This window comes from Cadophora gregata, assembly GCF_030347475.1.
Source record: "Cadophora gregata isolate MNR1 chromosome Unknown scaffold_7, whole genome shotgun sequence".
NCBI classification, from domain to species: domain Eukaryota; kingdom Fungi; phylum Ascomycota; class Leotiomycetes; order Helotiales; family Ploettnerulaceae; genus Cadophora; species Cadophora gregata.
Window position 1 is genome coordinate 38,716 of NW_026695930.1, and position 22,448 is coordinate 61,163.

The 22,448-nt window shown below is 48.6% G+C and overlaps 9 protein-coding genes across 9 annotated transcripts; 5 read left to right on the forward strand and 4 right to left on the reverse strand.

Annotated features, from left to right (window-relative positions):
• Window positions 1–94: 94 nt before the first annotated feature.
• Window positions 95–4,192, reverse strand: ONS95_012805 (uncharacterized protein). Its single transcript, XM_058506422.1, has 4 exons — window positions 2,492–4,192; window positions 1,799–2,446; window positions 1,188–1,753; window positions 95–1,142 (listed from the first exon to the last, which is right to left on the reverse strand). The coding sequence occupies exons 1-4, from the start codon at window positions 3,084–3,086 to the stop codon at window positions 183–185; spliced, it is 2,769 nt and encodes a 922-aa protein (XP_058357149.1). The 5' UTR covers window positions 3,087–4,192; the 3' UTR covers window positions 95–182.
• A 1,085-nt stretch (window positions 4,193–5,277) lies between these two features.
• Window positions 5,278–5,658, forward strand: ONS95_012806 (uncharacterized protein; the record flags this gene model as incomplete). The annotated part of the gene is made up of 1 exon (XM_058506423.1): window positions 5,278–5,658. One exon carries the CDS (start codon window positions 5,278–5,280, stop codon window positions 5,656–5,658), a length of 381 nt encoding a protein of 126 aa, XP_058357150.1.
• A 674-nt stretch (window positions 5,659–6,332) lies between these two features.
• ONS95_012807 (uncharacterized protein) lies at window positions 6,333–8,080 on the reverse strand. Its single transcript, XM_058506424.1, has 2 exons — window positions 7,383–8,080; window positions 6,333–7,332 (listed from the first exon to the last, which is right to left on the reverse strand). Exons 1-2 carry the CDS (start codon window positions 7,998–8,000, stop codon window positions 6,463–6,465), a joined length of 1,488 nt encoding a protein of 495 aa, XP_058357151.1. The 5' UTR covers window positions 8,001–8,080; the 3' UTR covers window positions 6,333–6,462.
• Window positions 8,081–9,060: 980 nt separating this feature from the next.
• ONS95_012808 (uncharacterized protein) lies at window positions 9,061–12,275 on the reverse strand (the record flags this gene model as incomplete). Its single annotated transcript, XM_058506425.1, has 3 exons — window positions 9,061–10,179; window positions 10,222–10,567; window positions 10,612–12,275. 3 exons carry the CDS (start codon window positions 12,273–12,275, stop codon window positions 9,544–9,546), a joined length of 2,646 nt encoding a protein of 881 aa, XP_058357152.1. The 3' UTR covers window positions 9,061–9,543.
• Window positions 12,276–12,703: 428 nt separating this feature from the next.
• ONS95_012810 (uncharacterized protein) lies at window positions 12,704–14,151 on the forward strand (the record flags this gene model as incomplete). Its single annotated transcript, XM_058506426.1, has 2 exons — window positions 12,704–13,009; window positions 13,105–14,151. The coding sequence occupies 2 exons, from the start codon at window positions 12,704–12,706 to the stop codon at window positions 14,149–14,151; spliced, it is 1,353 nt and encodes a 450-aa protein (XP_058357153.1).
• Window positions 14,152–14,623: 472 nt separating this feature from the next.
• Window positions 14,624–15,342, forward strand: ONS95_012811 (uncharacterized protein; the record flags this gene model as incomplete). Its single annotated transcript, XM_058506427.1, has 3 exons — window positions 14,624–14,787; window positions 14,850–15,055; window positions 15,110–15,342. 3 exons carry the CDS (start codon window positions 14,624–14,626, stop codon window positions 15,340–15,342), a joined length of 603 nt encoding a protein of 200 aa, XP_058357154.1.
• A 316-nt stretch (window positions 15,343–15,658) lies between these two features.
• ONS95_012812 (uncharacterized protein) lies at window positions 15,659–17,389 on the forward strand (the record flags this gene model as incomplete). Its single annotated transcript, XM_058506428.1, has 4 exons — window positions 15,659–15,679; window positions 15,773–15,995; window positions 16,118–17,010; window positions 17,097–17,389. 4 exons carry the CDS (start codon window positions 15,659–15,661, stop codon window positions 17,121–17,123), a joined length of 1,164 nt encoding a protein of 387 aa, XP_058357155.1. The 3' UTR covers window positions 17,124–17,389.
• Window positions 17,390–17,524: 135 nt separating this feature from the next.
• ONS95_012813 (uncharacterized protein) lies at window positions 17,525–22,444 on the reverse strand. The gene is made up of 4 exons (XM_058506429.1): window positions 22,321–22,444; window positions 20,810–22,243; window positions 20,515–20,759; window positions 17,525–20,459 (listed from the first exon to the last, which is right to left on the reverse strand). Exons 3-4 carry the CDS (start codon window positions 20,601–20,603, stop codon window positions 17,798–17,800), a joined length of 2,751 nt encoding a protein of 916 aa, XP_058357156.1. The 5' UTR covers window positions 20,604–20,759; window positions 20,810–22,243; window positions 22,321–22,444; the 3' UTR covers window positions 17,525–17,797.
• Window positions 21,183–21,857, forward strand: ONS95_015066 (uncharacterized protein). Its single transcript, XM_058508752.1, has one exon. It carries the CDS (start codon window positions 21,380–21,382, stop codon window positions 21,707–21,709), a length of 330 nt encoding a protein of 109 aa, XP_058357157.1. The 5' UTR covers window positions 21,183–21,379; the 3' UTR covers window positions 21,710–21,857.
• Window positions 22,445–22,448: the final 4 nt, after the last annotated feature.

Sequence of the window (22,448 nt, forward strand, 5' to 3'; positions counted from 1 at the left end):
ACCGGGTTGAAGCCGACCTCGAGACGGGGTTGGATATTAGCAAAACGGAACACTTTGTGCGCGTAAAGCTGTCATTAGGTACCATAAGGTAAGTACGGAATGAAGAATTACATCACAAGCGGAGGCAGCCAATGAGAGAGTGTGTACGGCAACACGAGCCACCCGCCCTAAATATACATTATCTATAACCAACTACCTCTAGGGGTACTCAGCTTACTATAACTCGTCATACTTTTCAAATGCCTCAAATTCACTGGACTATTCCTCCTCCGCATATCATACGCCCTCCCACCTCTCACATCAACCCCCTCTTTCATATAGAAATGACCCGAATGATCATCCAGCACCGTATGGAAATCCACATTCAGCTGATCTCCTTGCGGACCACCTCCACAGCTTCCGTGGAGTCGTGCAGATGGCGGACTGTTGACTGCGAGCGAGAAAAGGTTCTGCAGTTCCGTGAAGTCGGTTACGAGACCGCTTCGCATGAATAAGTATCCCAGGCAGAAGACGTTGGTTGCGAAAACGAGAGCGAGGACGATGTAGAACATGCCCTGCCACCTCTGCGTCACGCCGGAAGTATACTGCTGCGAAGTAATAGTGGCGTTGAACTTCTCGTAGACTCCAGGATCCAGGATCGTGGCAGTGGAATTCCAGTAATGCAGGAACGTCGCGTCAGTTGAGCTCAGAAGCAAAGTACTGCCAGCCATGACAGCCAGAGTCTCGGAGATACTGGGTGTAAGGGTGCTGAGCTTCACATCGCCCCAGCCGGGAACAGTTGGGATGAGTTGTGCGAGTAATCGAGAAGTAGAGGAATTGGCATTCGAGATACCAGTGTTTAGCGACAGGGACAACATCCATTGTGATCCGACATTTCTCCAATCCAGATTTCGAGCACCTAATGGAGCGTTATCGACAGATCTGTTGTATGCCATCCGGTTGTCTTCGTAACAGTGTGATTCCAAACGTCCTCCACTCATTCCGGATACGTTGTATAGTGTACTACAATTGGGCGACAGGTACGATCGCAGCTGGCAGATGGTGTAATCTGGTGTTGAGGCTTCCGCAGCTTTGATCAGCATGTAAACGGAATCCGAGTTTACCACGGTGATGTTGGTCAAAGAGTTGTATTCCATGGGGTACTATTGCGAATTAGATTTATCATCATATGAGGGGTGGTAACATACCATTGGGAAAACAGGCGGCTGTCGACCATGGGTAGGGCCCCATTCAAAGATATCGTCCACCGCGGTCCTGTTGAGGTAATCCTTTCCGGGTATAACCTGAACATCGGCTGCAAAACCATCATAAGCTTGAAGTTGTCCCGGAATGCCACTCTTGTTCGTAGTGATGGCATTCGGAAACTCAGTATAAATCAGAGGCGCCAACTCCGTCTTGTTGAGATTGACACACAAGACATTCAAGCTAGGGCTGACAACTGCTGCCTCGATAGAGTACTCCCCGACACCTGCCAGTTCTTCCGGCTGCAGGACTCCATTCTGAGGCGTTCTTGCAGCAGCGAATATCCCGGCGTGTGGCATCGATAATGTGACATTGTTGACGATCCGCTTGTACTTTGCATAGGACGCTGTCATGTCGCTTGTATTTGTATCGACCCAAGTGCCAATCACAGTAGTATTATCGTGGAGCATTGCAGGGGCTGGAGGTCGGCCGGACAAGTCAGTTGATACACCTGTTCCTCCAGCATTGATAGAAGCCCAGGTGTCGAGGAACGTGATGGAGTTGTGATATGCTGTACTTGGTTAGGATGGCGATACAGCAGGAGATAGAGACATACCTTGTCCTGCATATTCCACAGACAAACAAGTCAACCCCGCGTACAGAGGATCAACCTTGGTAGAAACCGGCGTCTTGCAACTCTGTTCAATATACGGCGGATTCGCATAACTGGCTTTCACTAATCCCACCATCTCCTTATCCTCCCACTTTCCAAACTTCAAATGCGGCGCAACCAGAGCATCGGAAGCAGTAGTGTAGAACATAGCCATGAAAGCAGCTGTCAATGTAATGCATCCTAGAACCGTAAATCCAACATGTTGCAAAGCTTGCCAATGCGTGATCATGAATCCCGGCTGAACAACCCAAGTCCTCATCGTCATCTCCGCGATCGTCACCCCTCGTGAATTTTTCACCAGAGATCTCCGACTCAGCACCTGTCCCAGAAAGGTCACAAAGACCGTAACGAAGGACAGTTCGATAGTTTTTGCGAACAGTGCGAACAGGATCGATGCCGTCTCCGGTGTCAACTTTCCTCCTGAGTGTATCGCTCTCCCATATCGAGGCTGTACGATCGCAAGAACCAAATATATCCCCGAAAAAAGCGTCGAGTAAACCGAGAGGAAAAGAATAGAAATCGAAAGCCAACTCCTCCTCTTGGAATGTATGTTGTTTTTCGCAGCACACCCTGGTGTAGGCGCAAAGAGTCCTGCAGAAGTCAGCATAGTTCACTACCACTCTTGAGCGCACCTACTCGTCATGTCATTATTATCATTATTCATTGAGGGCGGTCCAGATTGCTGGTCCCTCGTACTCTGATATCCCAAATCGATATTATCCACCATTACACTCCTCCCCTTCGTGATATCTTGTTCGTCCAACGAAGGGTCCCTCGAGCCCCCGGTACTGTATCCATCTCGAGCCGGCCACGCAGGAGAAAGTAGAGGATTCGCAGATCCAGGCACGCTCGTTCCAGGCGAATTGATAAATTGGCCGATATTCGGAGAGCCTTTCGCATTCATCGATGGTGTAAAGGGTGTTGGAGGATCGAGAGGAGAGATTGTATCCGAGTTTCGACTTCCAACAGGTACTCGTTGTATCGAATGCCTCCTGTCCGATATTCCCAGTCCCTGAACTTGTGAATCCATTGGTTGGAAAGCCTGAATTGTAGGAATTGGCGATGTATATCGTGGAGAAGGATCTGTAAAGTCACCAGACATTGTGTCCGCTCTGTGGAATGTACCTCGAAGGTCTGGAGAAGGAGTAGTCGAGCTCATCGAGGGGGAATCGGAGAGGTCGCTGATCTGCGGCTTCAGGAGACTTCGACGGTCTGTTGGTTCTTTCGACATCGTAAAGACTCAATTGAGCTGGGGAAGGTAGATAAAGGAGGTCTTCAGCATCGGTGTACTTGCTGTGCCTTTGCAAACATTGATCAGTACAGCATGAGAACGTTCTGTCCAGGAATGACGCGAAGTGGAACGAAGAGGAACGATGAGATAAGATAGATCCGGAGGGGATCTATTCTAAGATGAGGCTGTAGGATGGAGAGAGAGCGACAAGTGGGAAAGCCACAGGCGTAGGAAAGGCTGACGGGAGCATCCTTCGATATAACACTGTACGAGTGGAGTGCATTATCATCAGAACTAACTGTTGGTGTGATATTACGGGGGGTGGTGGAGCACTACCAAGCATCCGCCGCATACCTTGCCTCACACACCTTGTGCGCAAGGCTCTCGCAGCAATCCAGCACCAGGACCAGCTCAAAGCGGGCACGGGCATGAAACCGGAGAGGCTTCTGTTTTGAACTTCTGAAAAGGCTTGACACATTTCATCCCGCTTGCCCCTTAGTTTCGGGGTCTTCGGGATCGTAAACTGGTGGAAGATGGGATGTTGGAGGGGAATTGGTGAGGGGGAATCGGGGAACATTGAGGGGAAACCGACGTGGCATCAAGCAAGTGTGGGATGACGAAGTGACACTGCAGGCTTGGTGCGTTGGAATCAATAAGTGCTTGCATAAGTGAGTGCATATCAACTGAAGTGCATTCCTCATGCAGAGAAGAAGTCCTGCGGATATCGACATCCTGACTGTGATTGAGGCCTGGAGCGGGAGGCTGCTCTGCTACTGCAGACACCCGCAGGAGTTTATTGGTTGGTGGCGTTAGGGCTGGTAGCGCATTGGTTTAGCACTGTTGATCGCGTCTAGAAGCCAGTAAGAAGTGTTGGAAGTGAGAGTAAGGTTCTGCTGCGGCAGGGAGGCTGAGCTTCGCCACAAAGTCCTGTGGAGAGAAGCCCTGTGAGAGTGACGGCACCAGTGATTGATCGGTATTGATCATACTCAGCACTAATAATGGAAGCGAGCGTCTCCTCATTCCTGATGTCCAGCCTTCAAAACCCGAAAGCGAAGTTCATGTTCTGTAAATAAGTCCACCTCCGAACCACATTGCCTCGTTTCCTATCAATACATCACTTCATCTCATTTCAATTTCAATAGCCACCACAGGTTGCAGGTAAAGTGCCTTGCCAAGGGACTACCCCAGTCTACGAGGAACGGACTCCAGAAAAGATCTCGTGAAGCGTTGAACACGAGCCTTGTCTCTCTCTAATGTTGCTTGGCATCCGAACTTCTTCCACTGTCCGGGTTACACGACCGACACTTGCATCTGCAATCAACGGAAAGTCGAAAAGAATAAATTTTTCCCCTGGCTCTGTTGGTGTTCCATGGCTTTCTTTATTCCAACAATTTCCTCTGACATTCATGGCTGAAGTTACGACTCCTCTGTTGTGGGTTTCAGATTGTGTCAAGACAGCATGAACCACGCAAGGAAGATCTGGATCATCCCGAAATAATTTGACTTTCTCATATGTGGGTATCCTCGTAAGCTTAATCTCCTCGTACCATTTTGACGGGATGGCCGAGTGTGCAATTGAGTTTGCCCGAGGACCGGATTGCTCTGAAGCTGGAGACTGGAGAGATGTTCCAGAAAATGGCTAGATCTGCTGAACCTTGCAGGCCGATGTGCTGGGCAAAGGGTTATATACTCGCCGAAACGTCCTCCGCATTTTGAGCATATCTCCAAAAATTGTTTCTCACGGTTGTAACAAGGTCTCGACGAGTGCAGGATCGATCTCCCACAAGTTCCGGAGTTGTTCCAGCGAGTCATGATTTGTCTTCAGCTTCTTCAATCAAGTTTCCGCTCACTTCAACAGGCTCATACTGTCGGCGCTACCATTCCAATGGTAGAGTATCCACTACCACTTTCACATAAGCTCACCTAAAGAATATCCCATAGCGCTTCATGATCTATCCTCCATTTTCAATTTCCCGTCACTCCACTCACCCCTCTGAAGCCATGTCTCCATTTACAACCTACCGAGCGATGCCCTCTGACCTCTACAAGAAGTCGACATCTGAGTGCAAGCATACAAAGAAGGTACTGACTAGTGATCAATGTTGGGATAGATGACCGAGCAGCAAGAATATGCATTTGTGAAAGATACAATTCGGGCAGGAGTGGACACTGGTCGAGATCCGAGCAGCTGATGAGGAGAATGGGTTCAAGCTTCCACCCCACGCCCGCCACTACACCCATCCATTGCTACCTCTGTCTCCATGTCTTTGAGTTTTTGACGTTCCATCCAGTAAAATCACAGGATAGCCAGTATCTCTTCCCCTTGAAGCCCTCACCGGGGAAGAGACGATACTTAGGCCCGCCATCTCGAGCACCACTACTAGCAGGCAACTACGCCCAAGCAAGAAACTTCATGCTCCAACAAATAGTACCTCTATCAAAGAAAAACGGAGTGGACCCAACCAGACATTCGCGTACATACCCTTTCCCATCATACCGCATTCATCCCTATTTGGGAGAACAGATCACCAAGGCAGCATTGTCTTCTCAGAATACCAGTGTCAAGGCCTAATACACCAAGGAGAAGCACGCATCGATGAGATTGCAAATGCTCAAGAGGCAGCTGTGTATGTGATTATATGATCAGCATGCGCGGGGTCATTCTTGAAAGAGGGATTTGAGGTTTTTGTGTGGGGTGATGTGGAGACGGGGGAGATGGATGAGAAATTTTGGGGAAAAGGGAGTTGAGGATTGGAAAAGAGAGAGATTTCTCGGCTGTCGGAGTGGGAGGGAGGTGGACGCAAAGGGTACGCTGGAGATGAGGGGTGGTTGGAGAATGAAAAGTGGTTTGGCGGACTTTTCTCTTTGATTTCTTGTCGCAAACATCAATCTCCACTCACTTCCTCGCTGCAAAGAGCGCCGCAGTAAACTTCTCGTTCGTAGTAACTATTCTAGCATTTCACAGATTCTCAACAACAACAGAGTCACGAACATTATCCGCATCTGAGCACTCATCCGCCAACGAGTAACCGCAACCGTCGCGGCAGCAGCACTTCTCATCACACTGCTTGATTTACTTGATCCAAAAATTACCAGCGAGGCAAGCCGTTGACCGTCTAAGTATTTCAAATACTCAAAGATTGCCGCATGTTCACGGCAACAGTCCATACTCGCTTCGCTAAGCGATATCAACAAATTCCCCTTGCCGAAGTCTGTATAAAAGACCTCAAGCGAGACATGTCCGAGTGATGGCAAATCAGACTTTGAAGATCTAGTCACTATATCTAATTTTTTGAAATCCGCTATCTCCAATCCAGAGGCTTGCCCAACAACAAAACGCCCCGCAGCCAGGTCCTCCCCTCAATCCAAGGTCACTTCACCACCCACGACCCTCAACATCCACGACAACCAAATCGGGTATCATATCTGATCGATAACCACTCCACTCTATCTCACCATGGAGTCCGTAGCCCCGCTCGTGTACCCTATCCCATGCATCAGTCGTATCCCCATCTTCAGCCAGGATCACAATTTCCACGCCCTTCTTTCTCGCCGTTTGAACAAGCGCCTTAATTGCATCCAAGCGATCTGCATTTGTCAAGAACGCTCCTTGTAAAGTCAACTTCATCATCGCTGGGAACACAGTCTCTTTTCTTTCAATGACATCCTGTAGCGCAGCTGGGATCCATGACGGGCAGTAAGTTTGATCTCCCACATATGTAACATGCAACTCCTCCAACGAAGCTGGGAAGGTTCGCCCCAAATCATATTTTACTTCCTTTTTGAAACCTCCCAAAAACATCGCCGAGATCTTCAAATATCTCAGTTTATCGAACGCAGCCAGCGATAGAGCACTCAAATGGTCGATGTCTTCAGCAGCGTCACCAATGTACTCAGAGTGATCGAGCACCAGATTCTCGAGCGTTTTTTCAACGGCCTTCATCGAATCCATAATATCAGATGTTCGCACGGTATACCAAGCCCATGCATGACCGACCTCATAGATGAACGTCTTGAGATTGCGACACGACTTCAAGATTTTGTCAAGGTCTGCAGCATAGAGTTGGGATCCCCGCAGTTCAAGCTCCTCGACCGGCGACGTAGCTATTCCAAGCGTACCAAGGCTTTCCGTCACTGCATCCTGCTCGTTATTTCCGAGTTGATAACAATGGACACGGCGAATCGATGGTAGTTCCATATAAGCGCCAATCATGTCGGGTGGGTTGGGGTATTTCTCATCCCAGCCCTGCAGGAGATTAGAGACAGTCACAGGCAGGGAGCGGGGTCTGGACATACACTTATCAGAACGTCTGTCAACTTCGTCAACACTGGCTTCTTATCGAACGGCGTATCTCGTCTTGATATCCTCTGTATGAAATGTAGAATCCTTTCCTGGGCATCCATCATGTCTCCAACAATTTGCAATCTCCTCAAGTTTGGCAGTTTTGAAATTAGAAGTGCGATGATCAAACCTTCATCACTTCCCTCTAAGACAATCTTGAATAATTTTTCCTCCTCTTTTGCATCCTCTACATCAGCAACGGCCTTCATAAGCAGAGAGTCTACATCCATTTGGTCGTCTGGCCCCCCCTTTCTGGAATTGGAATCTCGCCCTTCACAGAGGGGCACGAGGTCGCCTTCATCCTCGGAACTGAACATATCGCGCATGGCGAAGGTCTGGACCATGGCCGCCAGACTGGTATTTTTGAGAAGATGGTAAGTTAAAGGGATGAGAAACTTGGTTCCAGATGCACCGTTGGAGCCTTCGAGATCGATGTTGGAGTACAAGGCGGGAGTTGCGAGGCGGTTAAGTGTTCGGGACGTGAGAGCAACAGCGTGCAGAGCATGTCGGGGTGTGAGAGAGATGATGCGGACGAGGAGTTCCTCGGACAATGCTTCCAGGGATGGAGCCATAATCGTATTCGAGATCTTGAAACTTCAGATGCAGACATCTCTTTGTTGACAGCAGCCAGGATAGGTGTGCTTTATAGCAGATCTTGGCCAGGCTTCCTGTGCCAACTAATGAAGTCATTGGAGTAAGCTGCATAAATCCTTCCATTTCACGGCGGCGATGCCCCACAAACTCTAGGCACTGCAGCCAGCCGGCTTCTCACTACTTTATGAGAAGTTTAGGCACTTTACTGCTAGGTCAAGCATTCCGGGTAATATCCCGGGCATTCTAACGTTGTTCACTCAAAAAAGTCGGGTCTTCGCGAGCAAGAATCCACAGATCAATGCATTGTCAAACCTAACTTTTGATCTAGGTTGTAGCACTGCTATGTCCCAAAAACTAATGAGAGCTTCAAATGAAGAGGATATGCCATTGAAATCCATGACAACAGCAACTCCCTCTTGTTTTCCCTCGCTTGGCTTTTTCCCGAAAACACAATGCATCCGGTAACAAAACTAGGTTTTGCAATACTCTTCTAAACCAGATGCCAGATCAAGATGTTGAATGATCCTGAGCTGAGATCGTTGCTCGTTCTAAACCTATTGTCAAAGCTGTCCAGAACCACCAATCGTGAACCATTTGATGTAGAATGCAATCCATTAATTCCCGCTGCTTGAACACCTTTCTTCTCCTACCGAATGCTGTTGAGACAGGTAAGGATTGACCTTCCAGAGCATATAGTCCTCATGCTCTAAGGATATAATACACGTGGGTTAGGGTAGCGTACGTAACTCAGGCTGTATTAGAAACTAAGCTAAGAGCTATAAGTTCTTCTCTCCTTCGCAATTAGCTTCTAGGTAAGTAATATTAAGTAGCGATCTTTCAGCTATCCTTTAATGATCCATTTGTGCCTTAAAGTCACCTCGGTGTGCTAGTAATCGTTTCAAAGGACTAAAAGGGCGTTCAGTTGAAATAAAGAACTGCAACAGTTCTGAACCTTCCATTCGTGATCCAAAGACGGCAAATCGAGGAGGAGGTTCTTCACTCATCAGTATGTGTTAGAAAGCTCTATGGATCTAGTCACGACGATTTATACAATCTTTGCTACTGTGCTGATACAATCATCCGCCGAGGGCGCCTTCCATTACCTAGGTGTGTCGTCGCTAGTTAGCATCATTACTCAGCGCACAACGTCTCTGCCCACAAGCACTTTCATCGCAGGCATCAGTACAGTAATAGCGACACCATATCGTCAAGAGACCACAACTGAGTTCATTATAGCCACAGCACCTCTCTACCAATCCTTTCAAGTCACCATCATGGTTGGCATCCATAATTAAAACCACAAATCACAGATGGTGCATGCAAGGCTCCCATTCCTCTACCACCGACGCCTTGCGAGTCCTGAACATCCTCCTCAACTCCGCTCTTGTCTCCACCGGGGTTGGTTCACGCTAATGGAGAGCTTCACTGAAATCATGTCTTTACTGATTGGGTAGAGCTGGATACCTTTCCAAAACCAGCTTGGACTGCCCATCACGTGGAAGAAACCACTATGACGACCGCTCACTGTCCCGCAGGATTCCTCATCGCCCACTCAATAAGTCCAGTAATAGTTGATCTTTTCGCACCTCCCACCGCCGACAGTACCTCCCAAGGGATAATATTCTTATACCCATCTTTATGCTTCGACATAAGCGAGAAGATTTTCGACATGCCATCATACTCCTTGAACTCGTCCAGCTGCTTCAATAAGCTCGACTCAGGATCGTTCTGGAGAACATATTCAAGAACCAGAGCAGCTACTGCAGCAGCCATTGGCGTTGCCACCGACGTGCCGGACATTGATCGTCTGGCATTGGCGTTTCCGTGCGTCGTCCAGGATGATACGATGTTCTCGCCGATGATGCTGAAGTTTTTGTCTGCTTTTGGTTCGGGGTTGAAGCTCGATCGGCCTCCATCGCCAGTTGCAGAATTGATACAGAATACGCCTGTCATACTGGCGGGGAATGCGATGGCTCGACGCGTACCATTGTTCGAGGCGGCGGCGAAGACGAGGACTGGTTTTGCGAGAGCTTGTCGAATAGCTGTGCGGACGAGTGGAAAGATACCATAGAATCCAAACGACATGGTGATGATATCGACATTCCAGTTCCGTTTCCCATCACTGTCTCTGTCGGAGTTACACGCACGAGTGATTGCCTTGGCAGTCAGTAGTTGTCAGAAAGGAGACGACAGTCATACCTTAGCAACGACTTCTGGATCGAGATTACTGTCGAAATCCTTTGCTACCCTTGCGACATAAATATCTGCTTCCGGAGCAACTCTCCGCAGAATTCCGACACAGTATGTTCCATGGCCGCACGTATCGAACGCTTTGCCTTCAGGATCCAGAAAGTCTTCCGGGGTTTTGATTGGCCTGTTCATGCGGGATGCTGATTGATCTTCTTTGAAATCAGGATGAGAGAGATCGATTCCTGTGTCAAGGATAGCAATCTTGACTCTCTTTCCTTGTGATCTTCGGAGGTGTATTAAGAGATTTTGGGTCTCGGACTCAAGGCTATCGAACCAGCCATTTACTGCGAATGTGCTATGGAAAGTCAGGTAAATTCACAACTCCATCCACTAACTCACCTATCATCGTCTTCTTTTCCTCCTTTGGCATCAAAAAGCTGGCTATAATATTGTTGCACTTTCTTTCCGCCGTCTGGGGAAGACCCACGTTTCTTGCCAGGATTCGCAGAAGCAGATCTCACCTCACCTGTTCCAGGCCCTTTGTCTTTCCTGCTGTTAAGTGACCGCGATCGAGAAAGATCAGGGGATGATTTGGCTGCTGGATCAGGCTTCAACGATGGGGAAAGAGGCTTTTGCTCGGGTGTCTCTTGCTTTGCAGTATTGGAATCTAGCTTTGCAAACCATGGTTTCTGAGGCGGTGGTAAAGGCTGGCGCGAAGGTTTTCGGAGAGGCTTTTCAGATTCCCCGACCTCACTTCCACTCGTCGAGCCAGCTTGAGCCGATCCGAATTGTGAGAGGAGATCATTCCTTGAGATGTGACGAAATGGGATCCTATCTGTCGGGTCTCTTGTCTCCTGTGAGTTGGATCTTGGCCGAGGCGTCACATTGCCATTTGACTTCAACTTCCCTGTGTTGGCTTCTAGACCATCTTTCCACTTCTCAAGTCCAGAACTATGCTTGGGTGCAGAAGATGGTCGTTGTTCGGGTTTCTGAACGTTGATAGATGGAATTGGAATTGGCGATGATGGCTCCTCATTCTTGGATGTAGGACCTCCTTGTTGAGACGGCGAGTGGCCTAGCTGTATCATGACATCTTCCCGAGCCTGCTCCCTTCTGGCCTGGGTCTTTTCAATCCTTGCTTTCTCCTCTGCTGCTGCTCTTTCAGCACGTTCTTTGATTCTCAACTCCTTAGCCAGCCGTTCGCGTTCAAGTGCACGAGCTTCAACTTCCTCTAGCCTCTTCTTCTCTGCATCCTCTTTAGATTTATTCTGGTCCGATACCTTCTCCATGGCCACCTTCTCCTTGATCGGGCTCGTGCCTGCTGATTTCTTGGCGTCAACTTCGGCCTTCTCGACGGCTTTTCTCTTCTGTTCCATCTTTCGTGCCTCTCCCTTCTCCGCTTCCTTCCTTATCCTTTCTGCCTCCTCCGCAGCTTTCTGTTTCTCCGCCGCCTTCTCTTTCTTACCACTTTCAATCCTCTTTAAATTCTGCTTGATGGCTTCTCTACTCATCGAAATTTGCTCATCCGAAGCATGTAGTTCAAGTCTCCTCTCCAGCACCCACTCATTCAACTCTTTGGATTTCCTGTACAGTCGAGAATGATGCCAACAGGCCGCCAAGTCGTAAGCGATTTTGAGCACTTGAATATCGACGTCTTCGTAGCTCTTGTACACTTCTTCATACAGTTTGGCAGCCGATTTGAAGTTCTTGAGTGCGACGTGATCTTGCGCTAGGTTCAATTTCACCTCCAGAAGCTCCTTCGAGGGTGGATCACCTCCCTCGACTCGGATCCGGGTGTCCAGAGCAGCTTGGTCTAATCTCCTGGCTTCTTTGAAGCGTTTGAGGGAGTATAACGCCTGTGCAAGGGCTTCTTGGTCGGACACGGTACAGTTGTGATCGGGACCCAGAACCTCCAGGCTCCAGTCGAGATTTAGTTGACACAGAACCAATGCTTCTTCGAATTTACCGTCCTCGGATAGTCTAATAGCTTTCCTGCATCTCTCTTTCCACTTCAAGGCTTCTTCTCGCTTGGAGCCATCCACGTACTTGTCGAGAGCACCCATCACATGGATGAAGACTTGACATTATTCAGCCCCAATCTCGGGTTTGACTGATTACTGGTGGTGAGATTTTGGCCCTAGCGGGGCTGGCCGTGCCGCATAGACCTGTCGATCTTGGCCGTCTGGATAGTGAGCGGGGGGGAGTTACAAATTCGAATAAATTTATCCATTTTATGCTACCTTACAATCCGCTATATCTGTATGAGGAGTAGCAGACTTAGACATCTCATTGAATGCTATTTTCAACAATTATTTCCTACAATATGGGCCAGGGGGCTGATCTCTCATACATCTCTGTACAACTTCTAAGCGCCGGTACCTGTGCCAACCTTGAGGATCCAGAGGACCCCCGCACGAGCGTACAAATAGTGGCTACACCGCCATCCTGACCCATCATTGGAAGAGCAGTACATGAATACCCAACAGAAGGAATGCCTGAGTTCTCCATTCCTGCTCGCGCAGAAACCACGCCAACAAGTCTCTGGGTCACTATAACAGGCGCCGCATTTACTTCCACGATCCTGCTCGGACCAAGTCCCACCCCCACTCCACCACCCGCTGCGAGCTCCTCACCGAGTAGAGGGACAGTCATCGGCGCAATCGTTGGCTCGATATTTGGGTTCTTGCTTCTCTTATTCTTGATCTGGGCTTTCGTTCGAACAAGTCGATCTAACTGGGTCCCGCATGACAGAGGGTCGATTGATGAGGTGTATGTTGCAAATCCGAACGTTGCGCCAGTACGTTTGGTTACCGTGACTGAGAGGACTGAATATACTGCTACAAAGGTTGTGATCGAAAGGACGGAAAGATCCGATAGGTTTATGTTGTCTAGGCCATCGAGAAAGAGGGAGCGCCTGCCTGTCGTGTATTCGGAATCTTCGGAGAGCTCGAAAAGCTCAGATCACTCGTGAACGACCGGCCAACTGAATTGGCAGTAACCACCTTTCTTGTTAATACAAGTCTTGTTCAAATGTCCAAGACGTACTTCCTCGTCCCAACTCGGGACACAGTTCCCAGTGGTTCAATCTTCCTTGGGAGCATCATCAAATCCCCTTACTCCCCAGAACTTTCGATTAATGGAAAGAATTCACATCTTCTTTCAGCCCTCGAAGTCATTGAAACTCGTCTGGTTGATACATCTCAACAGCTATCTAAAAGCGGCAAAGGGAAGACAGGAGTCTGGGCAGAGTTTCTGGGTGGCATGGGGATTGGTGCAGATATCAGTGGGACATGGGACAACACAGAGGAGTCAACATATAAGTTCTCCGAGCTAATTACCAAAACCATTTCCCCATCACTCTCCGAGATCCAAGCTATCTTCAAGGAACCAGAAGTCCAGCAATGCTTGAAAGACAGTCGCTTCCGGAATAACCTGTATATGATTATCGGCATCAAGATAGCAAGAGGAGCCGACGTTGCGATCTCCAGAATTCGCGCCAGAGGCGGGAATTTGAATTTTGGGATTGACATGACACCGTTTGGTGTTCCAATTAAAGTTGGGCCAGAGTTTGAACTTTCGAGGGAGGTAGGACACTCGGTTGAAGAGAAGCATACAAACGATTTCGTGTTTGCATACCGGTTGAGGGAGATTAGGTACCGAAGAAAGACTGTTGAGGATCAGAGGGAGTATCGAAAGGGAGACTTGATGGGAGCTGGTCAGAGGAACAAGAACGGGACAGACGGCGATGAATCGACGGCTGGTGTAGGTGCTGAAGTGGGCTTGGAAGATATGAAGGTGGATCAAGAGGAAGAAGCTGAATTGATTGGTCTAGGAAATGGCGATGTCGATGGAGACGGATGGGCTGCTGACACAACATCGGCTGTCGATGAAGATGGAGAAGAGGTGCAATTTGTGTTACTTGAAGATGATGATGATTGATTAACGATACCAATGATCTGTATAGCAAGCTGAAGAGCGAAATGTAGGGACACACAATGAAGTTTGACCAAGGACAATCTGGCTGGTTGATATCACATGACCAGGCGGCTTCACCCTGACTATCGGCCTGCCCCTCTCGCAAACCAGCTTCCGAGCCTAAGAAACGGTACAAGAGCAGAACGTTCAGAGCTAGCCACTTCCAAAAATATCTTGGACCCTGCGTTGAGTTAATTTGTATAAACAAGGTAGGACTTAGGCTAATAATCAACGCGACACACTGCCGGGGTAAAGATCGGTATCGCATCCTTTTTGGGTCCGGAGGTTGATCAACGTTAATTAAACAACATGGACTGACATAACTAATGCATTCTGTGCCCATTGGATTGTGGATGTATATGAATTGTATAAGTGGCACGGCTCCCATTGTGCTTTTGACGAATATTACTCACACGCAAACTTACAAGTCATATCAATGTTCTCCCTCACTTCCATCATACTAGCTTCCATGGCTATTCTTGGCTCTACGTTAGCTCAAAAGAGTAACTTCACTTCACCAACCCTGCAGGGCGTTTCATATGGAGGAACTGGCTGTCCTCAAGGCTCGATCAGGTTTTCTGTACCGATCAATTCCACTAGGTAAGCCAACCAACGATTTATTGCATAGAAGAATGTTCAGACTGACGAAATGTCTATAAAAGATATGCTCTTGCATTCAAAGGTCATGCAGCTTCAATCGGAGACGGTGCTCCAGTAACAGAAGCTCGGAAGAACTGCCAGATCAACCTCAATCTCAATTATCCTGTCGGCTACCAGTATGCTGTAGCCGGAAATACATACTCCGGATACGCAACACTGGATTCTGGAGTTACTGCTGTCCATCAAAGTACATATTACTTTTCTGGATGTAAGTTTGCCATCCAACTTTTCTGTCAGGCAATATTAATTAGAAATCGAACAGACGCACAGCAAAGCTCCACACAAAAGACCTTTACGGGACCGTATAACGCGCCGTACTCGGTTCAAGACTATGCTGTAGATGAGAAGATTTGGTCGCCGTGTGGCTCGACTGCAGTATTGAATATCAATAATCAGGTGAGGATTACGAGGCCGAAGAACACAACTGGATCAGGGACACTGTATGATTCTGGGCTGTGGGATATCTCGCTGGTGTGGAGGGCCTGTTCTCAGTGATGATGGTTAATGAAAGCTGACTGGAATGGGAAATATTGATTTGGAAGAAAATGAAACGAAACATTTTGTAGTAGCACGGGCTTGTCATCTCTGTTCTGCCTTACGTTGGGGTTCGCGTGCAGTACTATTAGCGGCGAAGACTAAGACAAGCGAGTTGTTTACTTTCCGTCTCCTTCACCGCGTCAACGTCATTTAAAACTCACCTTCGATAAAGATTTCACGATCGATCTAGCAGCCTCCGTCTGCACACATCAGGGTACATACTTCAACAGACATTGAGGTCTAGATACAAATACGACTCACCCAAAGCGCAATAATGCAGTACGAACGCCAACTGGTAAGGCTCACCCTCTTCTCTTTCCTTCGTTTGGAGTATCTCTATCTCATGACGCCAGCATGCATACTAGAACTTACAATCTCTACTCCATAGGACAAGATCTGGCTCCGACTTCAAGATCCCAACGCTCCTCGGTCCCGCCATATAGTCAGCACACGTGAAGTTTTCGACGATGTCTGCGCGGCGTTCTTGCAAGCTGAACTAGGACCAGAGGGAGACAATCATGCTAGTTCCGGACCGTGGGGTGGAGATACAGAACAGAAAATCGACGATATTAAGACGTACCGTGCAGAGTGGAATGTTTGGGCTTATTACTGTGAGTCGATTCCTTGTCTCCCCAGATGAATAAAAGGAAAGGGAAAAGAGTTATATCTCATGCCTCTCAAGATATTGACATTTCCAACCTCTCTGGATACGTCTGCTGATTACATTCTTCAGATGGCGAGCAAGACCCCTTCCCAGGCATTGATCCAGCCCTCCGCACATACCATACTCACAACCTCAACTCCAACACGTCCCCTAGCAGACAACGAGACACCTATTTCCCTTCATACTCCATTGAGGATACGACCAGGGAGAAGAAAGACATCGGTGCTGAACTTCGAGGTCGCCACGCCAGCGAGAAAGAACGAGCAGATGATCAAAAGGACAGGGCACTCCGAGCGATCGAGAAGCGAGCAGAGGAGGCGAAGAAGTTCATGGAGTATCGGCGACGCAAGGAAAAGGAGAGGAAGGAGCGCAAGCGGAGAGAGCTTTTGAGCGTCGATTCTAGGGACAGGGATGGGCACCTGGATGTGGAGGGTAGGGAGACGAGAGGTAGTGCGTATGACACACGATATGGAGAGGTTGAACGAGGTTGGGGATACGATACCGGACACGGAAGACACCAGGAACCGGACCGTGGATGGTCTCATTATGGCGAGCAATCTAGTCCTAAGCCTGTAAGATCTGGATATATTGACCGTGAAAGTCGGCGTGGCGAGCGACATGCCGTCTGGGGAGAAAAGGATCAATATCACGCCGAGCGACGCTCCGACTTCTCACCTCAAGTTCAGACAAGCAAGCAAAACTACCCAGGCAAGACCCGAAGAACTCATAGTATTGACAACCACCATGCTCGATACCCACTCTCTCTCCACCGCGAAGATGCCATCCGGAACCTCGAACCCCACGACAAGTATCGGTCATCCCAGTGGATTCATGGCAGTCAGGCCGAGGAATACTCATCTTACCAAGGGGTCTCAAAGCAAAAGGGTAGAGAGAATGATTCGCAAAGTCGTTGTGATCGGGGATTTGGGATCTTGAGGGATGAGAAGGATTGTTATAGACAGGTGAGTTGAGTATATTTGTCTGGACTAGGAGGGAGATGAAGTACGAAATAGAAGTGGGAACGGAAATGCTGACTTGGATTAAATAGGAAAGGAAGAGATATCGAACGGAATAGGCGATGACAGACAGAGATATGAGCTGGCATGCATGATACCGAGCGGTCTTGAAGTATTTTGAGGTCATGCCCTGTTGAGTTGAGACAGCTAGGGGTGCCAGACTGGTTGTATTTTATTGAGGCAGCGGTTGGGGCAGAGAGCATTTCCGGTTGTTATTCTCAATCATCCACGAAGAAAAAATTCTGGTTGATTCTGAGGATTTGGAGAGTGCTTTACAGAACAGAAAGCGGACCTTCCAACGATGAGCCTTTCTTAGATATCAAATGAAAGAATGTTGGTGACATCGTTAGCCTTCTTTGTCTTTATTACCGGAAGTAGTGTTGATACACACCCTGTCCACTGTGCTGAGTACCAATTCATGCCGCACCTCATCGTGTTCCTATCGTTTAGCCGAACCTCTGTTGACCTTAATCTTCACATAATTATCATCTCACGTTCACTTCAACTTCACGGAGTCATCATCCCGCTCCTTCTCTGTCGCTACATGCTAATGTCTCTTAGAGAAAAGAACGACAAAATAAAGCAGACGCCATCTCTACTAACATCAAAATCGACCTACCATATTATCATCGCAAACACATGGAAAAGGCCTCAACTATAAACCGTCATGTCATCATTTCATTCTCGTAATTCATACATCGAATCATGTATTCATCCATCATCCATAGCTCAATCATTCCCACTTCCTCCACTCCTCCTCCAACCTTCCCACCTCCCTCTCCACAACCCCAGTCACACTCGCATTCCCACCCGAACTCCCGAAGCCCTTCTGGCGTCTCAACTCGCCCAAATTCGCCTTATACGCACTCTCAATCTTCTTCCTCTCCCTCGCCTTACTAGCCAGCATCTTGTAATCCCCGCTATCGACAGCCAGTCTAAAAATACCCCTCATCTTCGCACTGTAAAGTTGACAGCTCGCCTTGGGCAACCTCTGAAGATTCTTATTAAACATCAGCGGAATAGCCTTATTCTCCTCTAATTCCGGCCAGACGACCTCGTCAAAGCATTCTTCGCAGACGGTGAACTCGGGGAGTTGCGTGATCATGTGCCAGCGGCGGTCAAGAAGGTCTTTATCCTGCTGGCACTCCTCGAAGAGGGCAAGGCGGCGGGCGAGGCTGGCAAGGTCACGGGTATCGGGCGCGTCGTCGTGGTAGGAGGCGAGGTCGGCGGTGGTTTCGAGGGCGTCAAAGTACTGGACGAAGCGCTTGCTGTCGAATCTAAGGTCGCAAATTCGGGGGCTGGGGGTGGTCTCTGTGCGGACGAAGACGCCGCGGATGGTCGGGAGGAGGACCTCGACGCTTTTGACGCAGCTGAAGCAGACATCGAAGCCGCGGACTGGGGCGCCGGTTTTGTGGTCGATGACGGAATGCCATTGTCTGATCGCTTCGTGTTTACCGAGACAAGGTGGGTAGCTGGCAGCGATGTTGGCTAGGCCGTAGAAGAGGTTTAGATCTCGTCTTCTTTCTTTTCTCGTCAATAGCCAGGCGATCCTGTACCATGGAGAGCTACCGAAGTCACAGAGAACCTCGACATCTGGCGGTCGACGAGCGGCAGGTATAAACAAGTTACGGAAGTCGGTTGGAGCGATGATGGAGTTGAAGCAAGACGGACAGATATCGAAAGATGGGCATTGAGGTAGAGTCAACCAATCGTTTCGTCCACGAGTGAAATGCGTTCGCGGACATGTTGGGAGCGGCGCCACACTTCCACGTTCAATATCCTGAGAATATCTTCGATATGATCCAACTGGCTTCTCGAGATTTTGAGATGGAGGCTGCCATGAGTTGGCGACTCCAAATTGTGGAATAGCTGGCGAAGTTCTTGTTTCTCCTGGCGAGTGTAGATCAATCCTTGACGGGATATGAATTGGAAGAGATGTATAAGATGAGTTAGATGGGCGAGGCTCGCCTGCTCTTGATTTGGGTCGTGGGACATCCACAGGATTCAATCTATCTGCTCTTGGTATTTCGGAATTTGGCGATACAGGGCGCGACGTATTTCTTCTTCCGGACTGTGGGAACGTTTCTGCACGTTCAACGTAATCTCCTCTAGGAATCTGACTTGGAGAGACCTTGGGAGAAGGTAGTGGACTCGCACGTCTTGATCCCTTGAGATCCATGGAGGACCTGTTAGATTTAGACGGAGATCTGTGATGATAATCTTCTTTTCCTCGAGGGCCAAGATGGCGTCTGTTCTTATCGGAGTCACTGTCCGCAATCTCATCATCACTGCTGCTGTAATATGATTTCCTCTGTGTTGACGATCTCGAGGATCGGGCAGATTTCTCGCCTGGTCGACCACCAACTTCTTCCATCAGCTGCTGCGGTCTAGTCAGCTTTTCGAAATTCCCACTGTTCCGTTTATCTGAAGATGGCGTTCCAGGACGCGATCCAGAAAAGCTGCCGCTATTTCTTTTGTCCGTCGGAGTTCCACTCTTTCCCCATAGCGCGTCATGAGCTTGTTGTCGAGGGACGGATTGGGTGAAGTATTCCTTAGGCCTGATAGCTTCTGGCGAGAGAAAGTATTCTGCAGCTGGTGTTCGTGGAGCTGGTGGTTTGGGAAACTCCTCTTCTCTTGGACTTGCTGCAAACGCAGAGGCACTTCTTCTGAATTTGGGTGGGATCTCTCGCGGGACTTTGGTTTCGAGCGTTGGGAGGTCCTGTCTACTCCTCCTGCGCTCAAGCGGTGGGTGTGGTTGCTCGATCTTGACCTCTCTTCTAGAATCCTGTCGCGGTGGCCTCTCTGGTCGATCTTCCTTCCTGGATTCCTGCCGTAGAGGTTTCTCGGGCCTCTCCTCCCTCCTTGTGTCCCTTCTCTCTTCCCGCCTAGAATCCTGTCGTGGTAATTCTTGTCTCTGCTTTTTCTCTTCTCTTCTCGGATCATATTTCCCCTGTTCATACCTTGATCCATTCTTTATCGGCTCTTCTCTCTTTGTATCCTTTGCTTTGTTTCTTAGCTCCCTCCTCCGCTGCTTCACCTCATCGTCCGAACCAGAAGTGCTCTCCGCCTTTGGGACGAAGACAAACCTCCTCTCTGGATTACCATTTGCATCTTTTGGGCAATCGACATCTTGTAGGAACGCTCTTTCGGCTGCTGTGACCTCTGCTTCGAGTATGATAGGATTCTGGTTGATTTTACCCCGCAGTGGGGGGTCGTAGGACGGGATAGAAGGGGATGATTCTCTAGCTAGGGAGATAGCTTCGTCTTCTACGATAGGGCGAGGGGGAGGTGGAATTCGAGGTCCTCGACTTCTGCTGCGTTCTCGTTCTCGTGGGATGTGATGGGTGGGGGTGTGGAGGAAGGACGGGACGTTGGAGCTTGGAGGCTGAGGATTTCTGTGAGATGGGGGATTAGATGAAGCTTATTTGAGGAATAAGGAATATGTTATACCTGTCGTACCCAGATGGACTCTTGTCTCTCGCTGTCTTGGTCTTGAAGTAGCCATTTACCAGCAGCTCATTAATTCGCAGCCCCTCCATGGTCAATCCTTGGCTTAGCCCGAACCTAGCAGAACCTCTCGGAGGTTGTGGCCATAGGACGAAGGTGTATTAGATGTTAATAAGAGATGTATTGAGGTGGGAATGACTTCAGTTCGTAAATAATACACTGGCCGTAAGAATGTTGTCGTAGTATCACTGGTATGGGTAAGTTGGCGGTTACAAGGAGGTGGGCTGGCTGGATGTACGAAAGATGCGGCGGCGTCAGCAAGTGCAGTGGCCAAAACGTCAAAGACAAGACAGGACAAAGACAACCCCTCTTCAACTGTCCTTTACTCTCCTCTGCATTACGGAAGTTACCACACTACGGAGTATTCACGGGAAGAGCGCACAAAGTGTCAGGATACCGCGTAAAAAGATCCACAAAAGAGCGGTGGAGATATCTTCAAGTGAAGTGTGTGGTGTTTTCTCCAGGGACTAGGCTCTTAGGGGTGTGTACATGCATATGGTGGAGGAATATCATTTGTTCATTTGACGGGTAGAGGGGTGATTTGCCCCCGGATTTCAGCGAATTGGTAGAGACTTGTGCCTGAAAATTCTGATGATCTACAGTAATGTCTGCATTTGGTTGGAGGGGTTGGCTGAGAGGAGAAGGTTTTTGACTCTGTTGTGCTCTTTCGACGTGATGATATGATTTGATGAGTCTATTATTATGGATCAATCAGGTAGAGACAGATGTAGTGATACTCTGAATTTTCACTTTGTTGTCTAAGTATTAGTGGAGAAGTGAAGCCCAATTATACCTGAACACGAGACCAATGTCCAAGTTGAGGTTGTACAGCAAAAGGAGACAAGGGAAAGAGACACTCAATCTGGACACAAAGGATCGTTGTGACAAGCATCCAGTTCTAGGCAACTTTGTCGTTTCGAATTCTCCATTCTTGTCATGTGTTATCCCAAGTATCCAAGGATCTTTCGATGCCGTACAGACAGAACTCCGGCTGGCAAGTATCCAGCGCTATGAATATATGCCTTTGAGCCCAATAACAAAGACTTGGTATGCTGACGTCCTTTATGCCTCAAAAGTAGACTTTACTAGATTACCTACCAAGGAGGAAGAACATACACGATTCAGCGCTATACATTAGTCTCGTCCACATGTCAAAAGGTGACCTTGCCGTGGCCCGTTCCGTTCCCGTTGGATTGAAGTCATAGTTATGCCTTCTCAATCCACTCTTCGAGTTATGCCTTCTCGATCCACTCTTCGAGTTATGCCTTCTCGATCCACTCTTCGAGAACAGTTTGCTTCGGGTCCATGATGTATGGAGTGTTATAGAAATAGTATCATCTGGATGGCAGTAGAACTTCGGACATGCCGAGTATGGTCCAAGAGTTGTGAGGGGAGCATTTGCATCCGAGTTCCGGGGTTGAGCATTTCCAAGAACTTCTCCACTGTTGCGGTGGGTTATTTACAGAGATAAAGAACTCCCAAAGATAAAAGAGAGGGCTATTTCAGCCAGGGCCCGTGGATACTTTAATCCGAACCTTATGCGTTAGACATTCTTCAGCTATCATTCCTTTCCAGACGTTCCATAGAGTCACTTGGCTATATTTAGCGGAGATATTGAGCCGGAGCCATGATGTCTGTCGAGTCCCTTTGTAGCCCCTTTGTCAGAAACCATCTAAACTGAGAAGGAAGTATTATTAGTCGTTCTTTATTCCCAGCTAGGATACAAGTCATGCCAGGCTAACATCGTACCGCTGATGAACCTGACATCCCATATTACCACAGCCTAACGCCAGCAATGCAACCGCCGTCCAGATGCAACCCAGCCGTCCGTCTACCATTACCATTGTATTATACACCCATTCCTACTAACCTCTCTC